Source organism: Epinephelus fuscoguttatus, linkage group LG23, assembly GCF_011397635.1.
Source record: "Epinephelus fuscoguttatus linkage group LG23, E.fuscoguttatus.final_Chr_v1".
In the NCBI taxonomy this organism is placed as follows: domain Eukaryota; kingdom Metazoa; phylum Chordata; class Actinopteri; order Perciformes; family Serranidae; genus Epinephelus; species Epinephelus fuscoguttatus.
Genome location: NC_064774.1, coordinates 28,846,806 through 28,867,497, shown reverse-complemented (window position 1 = coordinate 28,867,497; position 20,692 = coordinate 28,846,806). Strand labels below are relative to the sequence as shown.

The following is a 20,692-nucleotide window of genomic DNA, read 5'->3' as shown; positions in this document are numbered from 1 at the left end:
CTTAGCTGGCTCTGTAGTTGAGCACTCTGGCCTACTCTACACTGCTAAAATGTGAGCAGATGTTCCAGTTGTAACCCAGCTGTTAGTCGTAGATGCAGGTGACAGCAGCGAGGGAGTGGAGATGTGTGTTCACTTTGGGTTTCACAGTGACGTTAAGCTTATTGGCTCCCTATATCGTGCGAGATTTCCCTGAGCATTTGGAGCAAACACAGCAGATGGATTTTTATGCCCCAACAAACACAAGGCACCTAATAACAGGTTCTCAGGCAGCCATGGAAAGGTAGCGTTTGGCCGATCAATACTTGAAGGGAGAGTGAGGAAGCAATTATATGACTTGGTTATCAATTATGACAATATTCTTAATTAGCTCCTCAAGGGACCCTTTTATTAGCGAATAATTAATGGGGCAATTAGTGTGGTTAGGATATACTTACAGAGCCCATAGAAAGGAAATGACGTTGAATTTAAGTGGACATTTTGCAGCAGAAAGTAAAATCTCCCGTAGATCAGTGATTTATTTATTTTTATTTTTTATTATTTATTGCCTGAAGGTTTAGGGGGGTGGTTTTTAATTGGGCCATTTGTAAATGGCACAGTGAGATGTCTGTTTATCTATGCAGAAACAAATTAGTCTGGCACTGAACCATGGTTCTTTGGAAATGTTTGTGTTTAATTGAGATTTTAATGAGAATCCCCACCACCACCGACACCAATGCGACAGCTACCGCACATCCTTATTTTTAGAACTTCTCTCTTGCCTTTGACTTGATCTGCATCCTAATCTTATCTTTCATTCAGCTTCATTCCCATCTAATGTTGAAAACAATTACTTGAAATTGGGTTTTGTTGGGCGAAAAACTAATGAAGATCTTATCTACTTTCGTTTCCATCAGACATACTGTATTAGCTTCTAATAATAGAGGCAACAAAGACATACACTTGGTAAATTATTTTCCATATCATGCCAGTTTATGTGACAATGCCTGCTGGGTCAGTGGAATGTATAATCTGATGTGGCAATATGATTTTTGAAAGCAGACTGTCACATTACCAATCTGAATAAGTGGCTGGAATTCCACAGAGAAATTACAACGCTGGAGTTTCTAATTGACAATTTAAATGTCTCTAGCCATTCATGACAGTGGGTGGGATCATCAGGAGACAGCATCCCCCAAAACACACACACACACACACACACACACACACACACACACACACACACACGCACATCACACACAGATATAATGGAGATGCTAAACAAGAACCGACTCCACCACCAACACTAATTCCCAATGCAAATGTGCCCCTTGCACGGCGATTACACTGGGTTTCAACCTTGAATTAATGTCAAATTGAATCTGAATACATTTTTAAGCAACATAAATCAAATCAATGTTAGGCTGTGAGTGAGGAGCTACTGTATTTGGATGCAGTCGTTGGGCCTTTCAATGCAAATACACATATACACCACTTCTATATCAATTTTTCATCATGTGTTACCTTGAATTCGTGAAAACTTTATTTATGTCTTGTGCCTCCACAGTGAGTGAAGCCCAGGCATGCTCAATGCATGTCCTACATAGGCAGAATTACTTTATATTGTAACATTGAGCAAATTGCATGTGTTTGTTAAGTATTGAGCATATGATTGGATAAATGACACTAGGATTATACTGTACAAGTTGTGTGAGAGTTTGTGAAGGAATATTTTGACGTAGTCTTGCTGTTGTGAAATGCCAACCCTGAGTATTTCAGGTCATGAAGAATGTTGATCAGTGGAGGCAAGCGAGAGAAACAAAGTTTTCCCCACTAATTCAAGATAACAAGCACTGAGTAACTGATATACAAATGGTCATTTTGTAGACAAAGTATTTCTTTAATCTAGTAGCCAGGTCCCCATATGAACATTGCAATGGGTTTTCTTGCTGTAATCATTCCTCCTGTACATACTGACTATTAAGAGATCTCTTCCTAATGTACTTTTAATGGAAGTGATGGAGGACAAAGTCCAGTCCTTGTTTTGTGCAGAAATGTATTCAGAGGTTTACCTGAAGCTTGCATTAAGATATTCTTGATATATCAGCTTATGAAGTTCATATGGCTAATGGATTAATAACCACTTGCCTAATTACACATCCAGCAGAAACGGAGCAGCATGAGTCTCAGTGCCTCACAAATATAAATTCATGTTTCTCACAGTGAGCTGGAGGCAGCTGAATGTGTTAATTCTATGTGGGATTTACAGTACTAGTAGTAGAAAACCTTTCACAGTACAGCGGTTGCTTGAATGTAAATATCTAACAAGTTGTCCAACCTTTACGATCAAATAGGTCCTTTGTTCCTACTTTCTAATGGCTGAAATACAAGGGGTATGGACACAGTGTGACACATCTGCTATAGCATGCCCACATCAGAGCGCCTCCATTATAATCAACTGAACTGTCAACTGACCATGGAAGCCACACATGCATGTGCAGGCATCACGCTGCTCAACGCTATTTTTACATGGCTATTCTATTTTGATGCCTCTGCACTGGTGATAGCTGTGGCCGAAAGCATTATGTTTTTGGGTTGTCCGTCCCATTCTCATAAATGCAATATCTCAAGAACACCTTGAGGGACCGTTTTCAATTATCCACTTGGATTCAAGTAAAAACTGATTAGAATTTGGTGGTCAAAGGTCAAAGCCACCGTGACCTTGTATATCTCATTCTGTGAACGTGATATCTCAAGAGTTCATTATGGGAATTTCTTCACAATGGGTATTGACGTCCATTTGGACTCAGCAATGAACTGATAAGAATTTGGTGGTCAAAGGTCATTGTGACTTCACAAAACATGTATTTTCTCCAAAACTCAAGAATTCATACACTAATTATAACACAATTTCACATAAATGTCTGATAGGATATCCAAAAGGTCAATGGTCGACTTCACTGTGACATCATGATGTTCTTCAAAAACACTTTCCTGGCCATTATTCACTGTCATATGTCAGGAACAGAAGGGGAGACATTTGGTCAGATACGGAATTGGTGACTCTTATCTAGGGTGTCCACCTTGAAACTATACCGATTGTATAGATCCTCTGTGCTGAAGATGGTGTGTGAAGCATTCATGTTTTCACAGAGATAGATGTAAACTGAAAGTGGACCTTGACTTGTATGCAGGGGCATACAATCACAAGGCAGTCATTGTAGTTTTCCCTGTATGCGTGGCTCTGCGGCCCTCCAACAGGTAAAAACTACATAGAATTCTGTAAAAAATTTGTAAAGTCTGTTTAAAAATAACTCAGATGAATACCTCATTATGCAAGAGGCAAAGTGAAGCAGCAGAGCATCCTTTTGGGTGTTATTACATTTAACATTTAAATGAATCAATCAAATCAATGCATCCTGTTGTGAAAATAATCAAATTAATTAATTCAGAACCAGTTAATATAGGCTGTACTTTAAACCCTGCATAACCAACTGCATTACCACCTGGCAAACTCAATATGGACACAGTGAAGATAGCAGCAACCATACACTACAAAGACAGAGTCTGTGTAGCACGTAGATACTCACTCCACCTGGCTCGGGGGGGCGGGGTCCTCTGGCAATTTTTTTTTTGACGTTTTTGAAATAAAAATCCTTTGTTACTGTCATGGTTTTATAGAGGGGATGGCTTATACACAACATACATATTGAGGGTGTTGTGTCCCCTGTGCCCCTCGCCCATCCATCCACCCGCCTCCTCCCGACAAGGACTTTTGTTCCCGTCTTAATTACTATGGCCACTAGAGGTCGCTGCCGAGCAAACAATAAACATATATTTGGGTTGTAAAAAGCTTTTTGTACAAACAACCTATTAGGTTATTTTTTGGGGAAGAACAATCTCTAAATATCATATATTGTTAAATAGAATTCTTGAGCTGTTATTTACAAAAGAAGTGGACCGCCAGCAGAGCTTCCCTGCGTCAGCTGAAAATGCTTTAGATACTACAACCTCATTAGTAAGCCCTGTGCATCATTTGTGGTCCTCCTCATGAATTTCATATGTTCTGGTTTTGCCCTCAGGACCCAGTACCACCTGTACGGAGGAGTCTTGCTACCATCAGGGGGTGTGTCTCCAGCAGTGGGAGGGCTTCACCTGCGACTGCACCATGACGTCCTATGGAGGTTCATTCTGCAACGACCGTAAGTGAAACTTTTCAAGCTGACTGCCATGGTTTGAGTGTGTATGACTGCAGTGAGTGGTGCAGGTGGAGCTGTTGATAGATTGATAGCTCGTGATAGGACTTACAGTTATTAAACTGCACAGGGAACTTTGCAGTTCTGCTGTTTAAGTGGCACCAAGAGGCCGCTGTTCCCTCCTCAATGGTTTGAGGAAAACTTGTTAACGCACTACAGCTGACAAGTGAAATATTAAAATCAAAATATTAGTTGACAAGGCTTCATTACCTCAATTCAGCAGGGCCAAACAGATTGTGCTACACTGAACATTCACTCCTCTATTCACGTTCTATTACACGCACGTCTTTCATTGTAACACCTCAAATTGCACAAGTCAGAGTCCACTGTGGGATTGGCGCCTTGGCTCTGGAGGCACCGTTAGCACATGCTGTGAGGAGAAACGGTGATTAAAGTCTTGTGTCCCAGCCATGTGGTCACCTGCTGGGTGGCTGGCAGCAAGGGGGTTCAGAAAGGAGAGTATTGAGAGAGGGCCAGAAAGATTTATCCTAGGTGTGTTGTTTATCTTATTGATTTAAGTGTTAATTTGTTTAAGGTCAACACTCTGTATTTGATGTAATGTGATTGTGGTCCCTGCTTTTTACTGAGTGTCCACTGAAGCTACATTTTACATGCTTGCGTAGATGTGAACTAGCTATCTAGCTAACTGGCTACTGTAAAGACTGGAAGTGTTCAGGTGAAACTGCACTGGACTGCATATGACAACATGAAATTTGATAAGATGGCTGTTTTTTGCAGTCTTTAAGAATTCAGCCCGGTAACATGAAGCTTAAGTACAATTAGCATTCAGTACTCCTCACAGGCTTGATTTAAACAGGGGCAGAGGCAGGGTGACAGGCTAATAGACTTGTTTGCATAAGTCTTTGTTTGCTTATTAAGTGGTGGGCGCTGAGTTAAGCTGTATCACCCTCACCTTCGTCTCTATTTTTGTAAACCACCCTATGTTCCATTCGTGATGGAGTTTATCTTTGATTGTTGTTATGTCAGTTGCCGTGTTAGCTAGACAGAATATGATTGGGCATGACAGTAAGGGGATGATTAGCAAGGTGCTCCTTTGGCTCTTGGAAGACTCCAGCAAGGAGAAGGCGATAATAACTGCTCTGTCGGCGTGACAGCCATGCCGAGATAAGCAGGAGAGATCCCCTCGCTCCTTGAGAGAGGAGAGCAAATGATGAAGAGAGCAGAGGGGTGCTGATTCCTGCATTCGAGTTGTTGCCTGTGGGGAGCGTTGGCTGTTTTACTGTGCTGGCTTCAAAGATGACAGGAACTGTGTGGCACCAGGGAGCAAGCCAACATGTGTTCTGTGGAGAGACCAAGGATGTGTGTCTGATTTGTGAGAGTGTGTGGAGTGGAGGGGAAGGACCTCACCAGCAGCCTGAACAAAGATATCGTATGACTGCAGAGCCAAAAAGAAGCATTTAAATTACTATCTGTTTGCAATACAGGCAGTCTTGTTAAGCAGTCAGTTCTAAATTAGGTCAAACTTCATGAAAATCTCCCACACATGAGAGCATCAGTAGTGGGTACCTTCATATGCACACTAATTCCACTATTACTCAGAATATGACAGTAATCCAAATTCCATAACAGTCATGTAAACAGAGTACTCTGTTTGGATATTCCAAATTAGGCCTTATTCTAAATGAAGCATTTTCCTGATTAAGATGTGGGATATGCTGGCATGTTCAGGTTGTAATACCATTCTGTGGTCACGTATGCAGCATGTAAGGAATATATATTATTTATATATATTATATAATCGGTTGTTTAAAGGAAAATATTGCTGATGTTTTCACAGACACATAAAATAGATAGAGAGGGAATTATGATATATTATATGGTAAAAAAAAAAGCAGATCTTTTAAGTGTTTTTGGGTGAACAAACATTATAAAAGGTTGTTTAATAAATGTTTATGATTGCATTTGTGCTAATTCAAAGGTAGTGTCATGAAGGACTGAATGACTTCATATCAGTTCAGTTTTTTATCTATAATGATTTCTGTGTTTCCCTGGCACGAAAGGGGGGATAAATAACTGCAAAAACAAACAAACAAACAGAAAAAAAAACAACAACAAAAAACATGGGTATCGGTATCGGCCCAGAGTTTCACAAACGGTGCATCCCTGCCATTTAAACAGCTCAGTAGGGATAACGACTTTATCAAAGTAAAGGGCATATTTTGTGCATGTAAATATTATCAATGAAACTAGCTTATTATTGTTTTTGATTCAGAACATTAAGTACCAAACGTTCATTGGCAGCTGTTTAAAGTCCACTCCCTCCCTCACTCTGTGTCTTTTTGCAATGTTTTCTCAGTGAGGGATTGCCATACTACAGTATAACACATTGGCAGTATTTGAGAGAACGGTCAGAACCTCTAACTTGCTGATGGCACATTTGTGGAGAATTAATTTTACATCTCATCGAGGCCAATTAGAAAATAAGCCTGCAAGGGCAAACTGCTGTCAAAATTCATTTAAAATGTAATGTCTAACACTGTGATATTAATGTGTACATTACCTATACTTTTCCAAATGTGTTATACAACAGTTTGTCAGCCCCTTTCACAGTGTGCATGCATTGCTATAGCTGGTTTGTATTGCAGCAAATTCTTCCTTTACAGCAGCTGCACATCTTGAGGCCTGCCCTCTTCATCTATGCCAGCTTGGAACTTTGAAAAACACATTTCACATCTCTTGACCTTGACAGCCCGCCCTGAGTTAAACTCTTGGCTCCTTGTCTTCATCGTCTTCTCTTTGTGTTTCCCGTCCTTCTCGCCACGCAAGCAGCTTATCCTTGAGGCTTTTTCTGGACTTGCGCAATCACCATATCAACATTTATCTGAACATGCCAACCTTGGGGGAAATTTCCTTGAGCCTTCTCTGGAATCTCAAGGTAGGACCTAATTTGCGTATGAAGGCAATGCTCTGAGAAAGTGTTGCATCGTTTTTTTTTGTTTTTCTAGTGGACACGGAAGACTTGCAGTGTTAACTCACAGCCCTATCATCAGTTTCTCTCTTTACTCCAGTGCAAAATAGCTCTCCCCTGTTCCCTGCCATGTGCCCTTGATTTGTCTTCCACATATCTGAAATGGACAGCTTTGAAATGGTATAATTCCTTGTCGAATTTCTTTCCGTAGCCACGGAAATCAAATAGCTTGTATCCTGCTTTTCTGTGTCTGCACGCATAATGCGAATGAGACCGTGATAAACAGGTGTATGGGTTGCATCTCTTTGTAGCTTTACAAAGGGTGCGGATGCACGTCATCAAAAGAGGGGATGGAAATAGGGGCAGCAAAATGAATCACAAAGAGCCAGCCTGCCACGTGATCACACTCTTTATCTCCCACTCAGCAGTCATACTCTGGCAAATACAGTATAAACATACAGTGCACACACACACACACCTTCTGTGTAACCTTCCAGGCACACACTAGTTCCCCACCTGTACTGTTTATGATGTTTCTTGCTTCCCTTTTAAAAAAAAAAAAAAAAAATTTAATTTTGCTTTCAAAGAAGAAGGAACGACTTGAATAGAGTGATTGCCGCTGCTTTTCATTCTCTGTGTGGAATAAGAAATTAGCATAATTATTCTCCCAATGTTGCTCACACGGCTGTTTGTGGATGGCCTTCCTAGGTGGCCGTGATAGGCAAAGCATAGTGGAGTATAATTGGCATGTGTGTCCATGTGTGTGTGGACTAAACTGCTCTGTTAGAACGTCAATAAGCCTGCTGAAGACATATCCTAACACAGGAAACAGACAAACATATTTTCACTGGGGGGTGCTGCCATAAATGTGCATGCATGACAACGTATGTGCACGCGTTTAGGCAAGACAGCTGAGCCAACTGAAGACACCGTTCAAGACCAATAAAAGACAAAACCAGGTGCTTTTAGCAAGACTTTGGCAGCATTGTCAGCTGTGATTGTGCCACCAAAAGAGGGTATGTTAAGCCAAAATAAGATCTTTTTTTTTTTTTTTTTTTTTAACCATAACTAAGTGGATTTTGTGCATAAACATAACCACATGTTAACCACAGCAAACATAAGTTTACGCAAAGTTTCAACATAGCCGCTATATAATAACGTACAGTTGTTATATATCGATTCTGTGCAGAAACATACAGTTCAAACATTTTTTCTGGCAACTCAGACACAATTTCGCTCTGGTCTGCATGCGCCAAAATATCCAGTATTTCCTTTGGAATAGTGTCGAACATCCAGTTGTCTCTTTGCTGAAGCCACTCACGTCCTCTGGGCAGATCATAATGTAACATCTGCTTGCCTGCCACTCAGTCCTTAGCTACTATAAAACTGCATCCGAATGGATAAGCCCCTGCAGTGGAAGTCCCAAGATGTTTTATGGATTTAAAAAGCAGCTCCAAACTTTCCTGGCAAATTTCTGGTCTTTCTCAGCCAGTTCAGCATGTCTGTGCTAGCTTAGCTGACCCATTGTCTGACCCTGATCCTTACACTTTGACTTGGCGTGATGATGTTGCCACGTCAGATCGTCATATATTTTCCAACAGGCACCTCATTATATGTTGTTCAACGTTCAACACAAATGTGCAGATAGTCCATGATTTATGGTAAAACAGGCAAATATTTACAGAGTGTTGTTCCACCCCTTGTCAATAGGGGGTTCTGCAGCCCTCAGTACACACCCTCCCGCATCTACAAACAGCCATAATGCACACTAAGAGTGGAGTTTCACTTGGTAAACATTGTTCAATAGAGAAAAGCTTTAGTCTATTTTCCTCATTTTAAGCCCACTCATTTATTTCACTCTGGGTGGAAAGGTTGTCAAAATTATTGACACCACAGTTATTATTTATGAATGCAGATTCACGGTTGAGTGGAGTAGATATTAAACAGAGAAAGGGTTCAATTGTGCAGCATTTTTCAACATCGATGTTTCATCCCAGATAAACTGAAGTGATTTGTCTTGTTATTACCTGTTGGACATCAGCCAATCATGCTGGCTGTGTGTGATGTGGTGAAGGTTAACTCTGTCCACAGCTACAGGAAACACTCCATCAAACCTGTGGTGAAAGGTATTGGTTGTCTTTGCATATTAGATTTCTTTAATTTTTTTTTTATCCGCATAATTGAATAGGAGGATGAGTCAATCGGCCTTAAGTAGCTGCTTACTAAAGCGTTCCATTAGCTCTGGCTTCAATGACTTTTAGTGTCACATAATTTACCCCTCTCTACTCTGCCAAGAATAAAAGCTATTTAATAATCAAACTCACTTAATGGTATAATTTATTGCATCTGAGAATCCTTATTTTTTTTTTTTTTTTCCCACTGTCTCCTCATTGTTTCGAGCCCTCTCTAAAAGTCACACATTTTAGCGCCCAGAGGGGAGGGCAGGGGACAAAATAAAGTGTGACACATTGAGAAGCTGGCACTAAAACAGGATTATCCCGGGGTTATCCGCTCTGTTTGGTGGCGTTGATGAGGCCATGCTCAGGGCTACACTGAAGTGCGTTTCGTTCAGGCGTTATTTAAAGCACACTCCCATGTCCTTTCCCTCCCCTGTCTCATCAACAATTCAGATGTTTGTTTTTGAAGCTGCATTGTTATTGTTTTATGCAGTTGCCTTCTGGGCATCCACTAACAGTTAAGAAAGGGTCTGCTCAGTAGAGTTGTTATTTTCATAAATGGTATATTGAAGCTTTTTCAATTAGTTTTTACAGTTTAAAAAAAAGTAGACCATGTGCAAATGCATTTACCACAATACTGCAGTACACAGTGGTTCCTAAGTTGAACTGTATATTTTCTTACCTCCTAAATTCCTTGGTCCAGGAAACAATTTTTTAGAGCTGCCCTCTCTGAATTGAAACCAATTGCTTTCCCCTCATCCCCATGTCATACTGGACTGCAGTCTCCTTTTTTTCACTGACATTGCTTATTTATGAGTGTCCACCTGACATGGCAGATAAGAAAAGACACCATTGAGGAAACCCAGCAGCCTGATTGGCAGAAAGTTTGGATTAAAAGTGATCACCGTTGCCCAGGGTTAACACTGTTGCCTTTTACTCGTGGATAAATGGACACTGCTTGCCGCTGACTCCTACTTGACGTTTGTCAAGTTTCTATGTAGCAATGCCGCTGAGCAGTGCAACAGTTCAAACTGTGGTGGGTGGGCTTCTTTGTATATCTGAAGCAATTCAGAAGCTCAAATCCCAGCGGAGGAGCTCACATTTTGTTGGATGGTACTGTTTGCACCTCCTCAGTGACCCTTTCTGTTGGTCAGTTTGCTCTGACAGGCCTACCGCGCTGCACTCAGGGGAGGCTAATCCATGAAGCGTGGCTTTGAGGAAGGGGCTGGTACAAATAAAATGTGGCATTCCTCCTTCCCACACACAGTCTACTGACCTTGGCAGCCACATATAAACAAAAGTACTCTCTAACAGTGTTTAGTATCAAATGTATCCCTTTCCTAAAACAGCTTCTTCTTCTCTGTTCTCATTAGCAGCAGAAACATCTGGTGCTATTACACTGAAAAACACATCACTTGTAATTCAAACTGGAGGTTGTTGCACATACTGTACCACTATGTTCACGCACACAGACGCATTTAAGGCACAACAAATAGAAAAAAAGGCTGTCTTATAACCCTTCTTACATGCACACACACACACACCAGAGAGAGCATTTGTTATTCAGCAGCAGCCTGCGGTGATTGACTGGTCTATTTGTCTCTGCGTAGCGTATAAGTGGGCCACTTGGTATTCTGCCTTATTCATCTGGAACCAACTCAGACAGAGATGCTGTGTAAGTGCGTGCGGTACGAGGGCTTTGTTTCTCTCTCTCTCTCTCTCTCTCCCTCTTGCGCACATTCTCTCGTTCTCTGTTTATGTGAGTGAGAGAGCAACGGAGAGAGAACAAGACGGAGAGGGAGATGCTGGGAGGAGCACACTGTGTCTGTGCAATTCTTTGTTTAACTGTGTGCATTCGCTGGGCGTTAGCACAGCACGTGCGTGTGTACAATGAATCCAGCTGCCGGTGCATAGTGCTGTCAGGCATACTAATTGAGTGCAGAGTTCCAGTGTGTTTGCAGCAACAGCGCTGATTTCGATCTGCCCCCTCTCCCAATCTCTCATCTCTATTTCTTGTTTTCTCTATAACCGTCCCCACAGAAAAACACAAAAGCATCAACCAGTGGCCCTAATATGCTGCATGTTGAAGAGACTTAAAGGGATACACAATTTGTATCAGGCACTATGTGTAAATGAACTATGTTAAATTTCCCTCCATCTTGCCAGCACCCAGATCTCCCTGCTCATTTGCCTGGGTATTGGGCTGTTGCTTGAACAGATTGTATTTCCTCATTTTTGTATGTCTGCCTCCACAGACACAAGTATGGAAGGGGACTGAGAGAGAGACACTCCTCTGTCTCTCAAACTCAGATCAAACTCAGATCAAACGGTAAAACTAGGCAGTAAGGATCAAATCTAAACCAGTATTCTGTAATTGCATTGCCTATTTGTCACCTTAAATGTCTCCAGAAACATATTTGAAGTGCACTGTTTGGCTGTAATGGGGAGAGTTTATCAATAGGAAGCGGGTGCTGTGCTGTTTTCTGTATCATGAAAATGGAGGCTGAAAAAACTCAGATCAAAAACTAAGCAGTGCTGATCAAATATGAACCAAGATTCTGTTATTGCATTGCCTTCCCCTAAAATGTTTTCATAAACATATTTTAGCTTACTGTCGACTGTAATACAAAATCATTTGTTGCTGGCCAGCAGCCATTTCATTTCTGAAGGACAACTTGCATTAGAGCTCTGATTGGGCCCAACAAATCAGGCAAGACCCTACATGAACCTATATACTTTCTCTTCAAGCCGACCCACGGCAGCAGTTTTGGTCCCCAGCCTGATTAAAAACCTAAATTTCTACTGTAAAAAATATGTTTTTTTATTTCATATATTCTACTTTTTTTTTAAATGTAAAAACGTTTATAACAAGCTAAGAGTTGACGTGTTTCCCTGCACCACTTCTCCTTCTTGTCTTCCTTCTGTTATGTGTCCCTCAGTGCATCCAGTGCACACAGCGGTCCATGGCTATGTGGCACGCAGATGATGATCACTACTTACGCTGCCGGGGAGGCATTTTCTGCCTCTCTCCCTGGTACTTCACTATAATGCCCCGTTGTTCCATCTCTCTCCCTCTCTTAGTCGCAGTCCCCCTCTTTCCCTCTCAATTCACCCCAATAAAACGCCTGCCATTTACGTGTGAGTTTCAATAACAAACAACAACAAAAAAAAAAATAAAGTGCACCAGTAAATTGGTGAGAACCCAACTGTATTCATGCCCGGGCAGATGAATGAGAAATTACAGCCTGGCTTAGCCCAAACCCAGTGGGCCAGGCAGAGAATCAGAGCTCTAACTTGCATTACGTCACCCACCAGCAGGAGAGTTATTGGTCCAGTTTGGTGTCGTGCGTTCTGGTAGTTGTAGGTTTTCCACCTCTTGAGCAAAAGTGACACAGCCCTTATTCTCTTTTTTTCTCTAATCATGTAGCACCAGTTTCAAATATACTGGCATGTTTCTGCCACATCAACAGCCAAGTTTTGTGATAAGACCATCTTTCCTGCAGTGAAATGTTTCAATTTGTGCCAAATATCATATTAGTTAATACCTTTATTTGGAAACTTTATTTTGGATCAAACATTATGTTTAATAATAGAAAATGGACCTCTTTGTTTGAATGTGCATTTACTGTAGCTCTTTGTTTACTGAGCCCTTTATTTATGTCATGGGAGGGCCATAACACTAAGTGAATTGACTTTAACAATTCTGAAAGACTAAGTGCCGCTCGCTAAGTGCTGTACTCCTTGTCTTTGCTAGCCTACTGTTAATGCTTAATAGGCTTGATAGGTTTCAGCAGGCATTGGTCATGCCTAGCCCTTCTTGTATTATCTCCCCACCAAATTTTAATGAAACCTGATTACTGAAATGCATTCGCTCTCATCCTGAGCAGCAACTCTACAGGTGATCATTTGCTCGGTACATCGCTTGAAATGAAGAAAAAAAAGGGAGAAAAGAAAATCAAAGATGGCTACTGGTCTCTAGAGCTAAATAGCCTCACGAATCCAGCCTCACTGTGAGTGTAATGCACTTGGTTTAGGCTTAACATCGATTGTCAGGCCGCTTGTTGTGATGAAGGTCACACTGGCTTCAACATGGACTCAGTGCTCAACACAGCGTGGATCAGGACAGACTTAAGGGGAGGCTTTAGCCCTCTCAGATTCTCATCACCAGCTGAAATCACTCAGCCCAAACTCAGGAGGAATGAGTAAGCAGAGCTGCAAACCTCTCAGAGAGGGAGATAGAAAAAAAAGAAAATTCCCCTCAAACCCCCTGATCCAATAAGGGAAATCAACTGTTTTCACCCCAGAAGCCGCCTGAGAGAAAGACGAGCGTGGTCGCGCATATAGCCAACTCATGGAAGGTGGCTGACTCGTTTTCTTGGCTCATATTCTCCATGACTCTCCATACTCGTATTTGTTGATTGTTGTTTTTGACTCCTCCCACCTTTTCTGTGGCTCCCATCTTCTCTCTGCGTCGTTTGCCAGCCAGCCCCAAAGAGCTGCTTGTCCGGACCTAGCAATTAACCGCCACCTCATTAGGCCAGAAACGCAGTGTGAATCCTGAATAATCACTTGGCTTGCTTTTTTTTCATACCCATAAACACACACACACACACACACACACACACACACACGAGAGCCCTCTCTACTTCTCAGTTGTGGGCTGCTCCACAAATGAGATGGAGAGAGAGCGGGGAGGTTGCAGCTATCTTTCCATTTGCAGACCCGGTGAGTGAAAGCATGGGCAAAGAAATGAGAGGATGGATGGGAAGCAGTGAAAAGAAGAGAGCGCGAGTAAGGGAATGAAATAGGGTTTGGGCATGCAAAGGCAATTTTGGCTCCCCCAAAAGAGGGCAGCGCTAAGCCCATTGGGCTTTAGAAGTCACCATGTCAAGAGCTTGAAGGGGATTGGTCGAGGGTGGACAGCCATATTCTGTGGCCTGTGGTGCTGAGGGTGGCAGGTGAAAGTAATAGCTTGGCTCCACATATGGCTTAGTTGGAAATAGCGCTTTTCACTGGTATTAATTGAAATTTTCAATCGGTTTGCCAGTTTTCAAGACTCAGTACATGTGCAATAGAGATGAGAATTCCTCGTTAATAGCGAGCATTTACATTATCTGTTTAGCTTTAAGCTCTATTTGTCTCCAGGCCTGGTAGCTATCTGTCTGTTTCTTTGGGTAAAAACACCAACGGAAACTTTCTTTTGGTCTTGATGAGTTTTTATTTTGTCTTGAACCGGCGCAGATTTTCCACTCCTTGCTTGGTTTTAATTAAAGACCTGGTGAGCTTTTAAACCACAATGTGCATTAAAGGACAATTAATGGGGCTTTGTAATTGCTTTGAGACCACTCCAGCCACTTGCAAACATTATCAAAAGCCTTTCACTGTACGCTGGAATAAGAACAAGAGAGGTGGGAGGGATATTCTGTGCGTGTGCGGACTTGGGAAAGAGAATCAAAATATAAAAGAGGGTGAAAAACAAGGGGAAAGCAATTATTTCTCACAGGTGCTCAGATCACACATTTCATATTAGTCAATTCCTTTGTTGACGCTTTGTAAATAGCAGCACGGCACATCTGACTAGTGTCAATATTCTGGACCTGATTGAATTCAGTGGAGCAAATGCGCTTGCAAATACAATACACACCTTCTGCAATCAAACATGACTCGGAGAGATGTACTTTGTGTGTGTGTGTGTGTGTGTGTGTGTGTGTGTGTGTGTGTGATGCGTTTTAAATGCTGCCACAGTGTTAGCATGACGCAAATGGCAGTCACAGGCAGGTGCTAAAAGGCTTTCAGCCTTCTCATTTTATTTAAACAATTTCCAGTCCCTTTTCTTACTTCCTGTGATTCTTGGTCAGATGGCACGGATATGTTAATCTGTTACAAGAGCTTTACTTTCTTTTCTATTACCAAACATTTTCCTTAACTACAGCAAAAAATTACAGTTATTAGAACATAAGTCATCACTTTTACAGTTGCTGCAAAAACATGTCAAACACACAAAGCAGCAAAAGTCAGGATCATCCTCGATAGAACAGAATAAACAATAACCACATTTTTAATATTTAAGTGAGATAGATGCCACATATAGTTATAGGCAGGTACTACGCAGAGCCTACACTGTAGCCTACACATGTGGCCTACACCATTGTGAGCATTTATATTTGTGCAGTAGTCTAACTGCGTTTCTCCGAATTACACCTTCAAAACGCTTCTTGCAGGTGGGGTTTCTGTGCCACTTAAATTACACTAGAGGCAGGGAGACTTTTCTTTCTCTACCATCCCTGAAGCCAGGATACATCACACGCAGAACTTCAGATGCTGTTTTGTGTGGGCTTTGTTTTCTTCACAAGTTATTGTGTCTTATCAGTGAAATAAAAGTAAAAAAAACAACAAAACAACAACAACAAAAAAACCTTTGTTTCCACTAAAGGGAAATGGTTTTCGGTTTACAATCATAAACAAGAGATCTGCTGCACCACCTTCATTAGTTACATTTGTGGGGAGGTGCACGTCATGCTAAGGTGTATGCTATGCCTTGCCAATTTCTTTATTCTTAGGACTGTGAAGGTATGAGCCAACCTAATCAGGTAAGCTAGTACTCCTTACCTTTGTTGGTTTTATTGGTTAGGTTTTGGCAAGAGGAGATGGTCAGGCTTAGAGTAAGAATATCAGGGTAAGCCAATCAAAGGCAGAGTCAGGATACTGCCATCCAGGGGAAAAAGCTTGCCTGTGTCATAGGGTACGTATCTATGCAGAGCCCATGCCATAGGTATAGTGTTGATTCAATGCAGCAGTATTACCTTTGGCCATGCTCTGCTTTTGTTGTCACAGTACTTGTAAGTATGAGACTGGTGAAGAGGCTCGTCTTGAGTATCAGCTTTGCCAGCATGAGTGGCAGCTGCAATACAAACAGACGCAGAGTTTATCATTGGAAGTGCTGACCACCTGAAATAATAGCTGGTGCTTTAGGGATGACTGCACTCCCAGAATACATCACATATTGGATAGTACTGTCCACACATAGGATTTGGTGGGAGGAAACACTGCTATGTTAGACAGTTAAACTCCCTCGTATTCGCTGTCTGTCTTTTGTGCTTGATTGCCCTCCTCTAGACACACACTTACGCAAACACACAGGAAACTCTGCTGAGAATGTCAATGTTTCCTCAGGGCATCAGCACGGAGAGAGACCTTTACTCAAGTTGACGTGGTAGATCATCAGGACTGACGCGAACACACGCGCACGCATACAAACACACATCTTCCTTGTATTTATCCCTGTGGGGGTCGAGCTATCGATAAGTTGAGCTGACAGTCTCCCCTTCACCTTGTCTTCCCTTTCCATCCTGCCCTCTTTCTCAACTCCTCCATCTCCCTGCCCTCTATTCCCTGTACAACTCCCATTAGTCTCTCTCCCACTGCTGCTCCCTGTAGGCCGAGGGAATCCCATGTTACCGGTAACGGTGGCTTAAGCATATAAAGCATGAGAAATTTAAACATCAGAATGATGATGTTAAATGAATTGTGGTCTTTGAAGTCTATTCAAGCCAGAGCTTAAATAAGTCCTCAACCAGGGTAGAATTTAACAAAGTTTATTTCATCAGGGCAACAAGTGTGCAGCAACCCTCCTTTTCTTAAAGTTTGGTTGGTTTGTGATACATGATGCACGAAAAGGACTGACAACATCTTCTTGTGTCACGCTATAAAATAAGAGTCTGACAAATGTTTTCGATTTCTTTCCTTGTCTTTTGGGTCTATGGGTATTTTACCTCTAAATAACTGCAGTAGTGATAACACATGCTAACATGCTAAACATTTGCCATAACGAAAGTCTGATTAGATCAGAGATGTGGATAAAGGAAGAGATAATGTCTAGATGGTTAACTTGGCAATGTTTTATAGCTACACTTTGTTTTATATGCTTCATTATACACATCATCCCACATTGTTAGAAATGAGGATGATGATAAAGCATTTGAATTCACTAATTATAAACAGAAAAAAACAACAAAACCCTCTCTGTGTGGATTTTCAAGGCAACGACATCCAAATACAACCAAAATGCTGATCGGACTCGGGAAACTAATATAGATTGAGGTTCTTGTTAAAAGATGCAGTGCATGTCCGTGAACTCCTAAAGCATACTTTGGCAAGAGTCCCATAATAGCTCTAAAATAACAATTGATCTTCTGTTAGCTAGAAACTTAAAATGGCTTTTGAAAAACATGCACTTCACCGAAACTAATATTTAACTCATCAGACATTTCTCCCTCCACAGCACTTCTTATCAATGCGTTCTCATCCCAACTTGCTCTCGCTCTTTAAACTAAGGTAGTTGCTGGTGGGATTACAAACTGCCACCAGCTGCTGTGTTTCAGAACGCTGTGAAAGGTGCCTTTGTGCATTGGTATCTTATACAGATGTCCACTGACATAACACCGGTGTTGACAACTTTGGTTGTTTACCCACGTGTCAACCTGGTGCATATTATACCGTCACGAAAGGTGCTTTTTTGAGTTGTTATCTTATGCCCTGGCCACTGACAAAGCGGCGGTATCTGACAAGTGGCAATGTGAATAGGCTGCTCTTTTCCTTGAATGAATGATTGTAGTCATTTGTCTAGAGTAGTAGCAATACATTCCATGAACTTTGGCAGTAGTTAAGTGGCTGTACATAAGTTTGACTGAAAGACCTCTATGTGAACTGGATATGGTTTGACCATATGAATTATGCAACATGTCTTAATCAGTCAGTACATTCTCTGTGGCAAATCCCCAATTGTTCATCATTTTCCCTGTGATCAAATTCTACTCCATGACAATTGTCCATTGATTGAACATAGAATTGGTCCCTCCATGTATGTCTTGTAATTGTCTTGTTCAGGTGGTACTAATCCAACAGAGCTCATGTCCATGTGATCTTTGTATGTTAGAGTATGTTTTTTGTATTCATGTGCTTGCATTCCAATCAGGAGCATCAGTGTAGTGCAAACTGACTTGCTCCTGAACACTGTCTGTTATATTTTGTACTCAGTTGGACAAAAACTCCCTACACATCCTCTTCTCCATCCCCAGACCAGTAATGGAACTCCCCAAGCAGAAACGCAGTGGCCATTTTAAAGCAGGGCTGAATAAGGCGGTCAGTGAGGTGATAAATGATGGTGGCCGAAGAGGGCGATAAATCAGGAATATCCCTGATTCCCCTTCCCTAAAGAATTAATATACACTGAGGTGCATTTCATTGCATAGACTGTGACAATTTAATAGATTTTCTTTGCCTCTCGCTTATCCCCAAACCCCTTTTGTTAAAGCCCTGCGTAGAATTTTATATCATCTCGGGGTTATTATGTTGTGTCCAGAGAGAGATCTTATTGATATTTAGCTTCACAAGAAGAACAATCTTTTTGTTCTTTTTTTTTATATTCACTTCTGTGACAGAGCTGCATTATAAAACCTAATCTTCAGCGTATGTGCTTCACTGTGCTTTTGATTAAGATCTTTTGACTCACAGTGTTTGACTTAATGAAGATATGTGGACACGGTGTATGTGCTTGTGTTCCCCTGTGTTGCTATACTGGGATGAGCTATGCTTAGACTCTCTCAACATTATCACTTCATTTCAATGCCTTTGTTTTCTGTACTACGACGGCTGACATGAGAATGGGCCGAGTAGAGATGAGAGCAACCGAGAGAAGAGCAAAGGAAGATGTAGACAGAAGCAGTGAGAGAGAGAGAGAGAGAGAGAGAGAGAGAGATGACACTCTTCAAAGCTGTCGAGGGAAAGTTTGACTTTCACAGTTGGAATGCATAAACAAGTCAGCCTTCTCTTCTTCCTTTAAAACAACCCGCATCGCTATCTGACACAAGATAAGCTTTGCTTTTTTCATTTCTGTATCATTGAAGTTCAGTTGCTTATAGGCAGTGACTCTGATTCTGTAAGACACCATTATTAACATTGATTGAAGAAATCTTGATCAATAGTGTACCCATACTTCACCCCCACAGCTGCATCATATCAAACATAGATCAATGCATTCATTTCCCCTTACTGTATCAATTTTGTTATTGCTCTTAGTCCTTTTTTGCCATAAGGGGTGCTATATTAGTACAAATTTTAATTTTCCATTCTATATTTTCAGCATTAGTAGAGCGGGGGATGGGCAAATGTTTACTCAAAAGCCTAGAATCAGTGCTTACCCCTAAAGAAATCTAATATAATTGGGTAAATGTTCATCTGTTGGCCTAATATTCATTTCAGAGTATCTAAGACCACATCTATCACATTAGAGCAGAGACTGGATCATTATGGCATGGATTCAGGTGTAGCAGCTAAACATCAATTTTGTCAACTCTTCTCTAGCATAGCAGAACAAAAATAGGTTTCGAGATTCGTAATGATGTCTATGCCAAATTCCTACTCAACCTATGTTCTCTAATTTAAAAGTAGTAACATTAGAGATCCTTTGCCTCTTTTTAGGTGGCCTTTGAAATGAGTCATCCTCAACATTTGTCACATTATGGTTTCAGAAAAATAAAGTAACTTGGAGAAAAGTTAGACACAGCATAGGATGTAGGCTCTACTGTATGATTTTTATTACCTTGGCAACTATTATGTTTTCCTGAATGATGTACACATTTTTAGGCATTTTATTACCTGAAAAGGCTTGAAGCATAGTGTGTATTGCTGCTATAAATGGAGGGAAAAAAACCCTCCCCTGGGGAGCATGCCCTGGGGGATCCCTCTAGGTGTGGGCTGATCCCTGAATGTTCTTTGGTGTCGATCCATCTGATATGATAGGAAAAAGTTAAATTACAAAATGCACATTATGTAATACAGATCAGACACACACATACAGGTATAAATTAAGCTGCCGAAGCAGGAGGTAGAGTGTGATTTTCACAGGACAGTGAAAAATAATGGCGTAGACCTATGGATGTAAAATTGCCATGCAGACATGTTAATGAAAGCATCTGATACCAGGTTTGCATCCCATCTACCAGCAATTAACACTGGTTTCCTTTAGTCGCAATGACAGTCCATCTCTGCCCTAAATCAAGTGTAGTGTATCTTAAAGGGATAGTTCAGATTTTTTGTGGTAGGGTTATATGAGGTACCTATCTATAGACAGTATATTACAAACAGTAGGTTTTAGTTGGCATGTCCCTAGTTTAAAGAAGCAGACTGGAGTCATGTAAGCTAAACCGTCTACTACTTTAGAAAATTCAGCAACAAAACGTTATTTGGCCACCAAAAAAAAGTCTGTTACTTTAAGTGTATGCTATATTTAGAATATTTTCATTGCTTAACCTAAATGTCAGACAAGTGCTTTGACAGTGACAGTGACACTGGGA

At 41.2% G+C, this 20,692-nt stretch overlaps 1 protein-coding gene across 6 annotated transcripts in view; it reads left to right on the top strand.

The window, feature by feature from the left end:
* The window catches only part of nrxn2b (neurexin 2b), an 812,698-nt gene that overhangs the window by 458,192 nt on the left and 333,814 nt on the right, over positions 1–20,692 (top strand). For all 6 annotated transcript variants that reach the window (XM_049567815.1, XM_049567813.1, XM_049567811.1 and 3 more), the window contains one exon: positions 4,059–4,178. In XM_049567815.1, the coding sequence (XP_049423772.1) occupies positions 4,059–4,178 (120 nt within the window). The remainder of the gene's footprint in view (positions 1–4,058; positions 4,179–20,692) is intronic.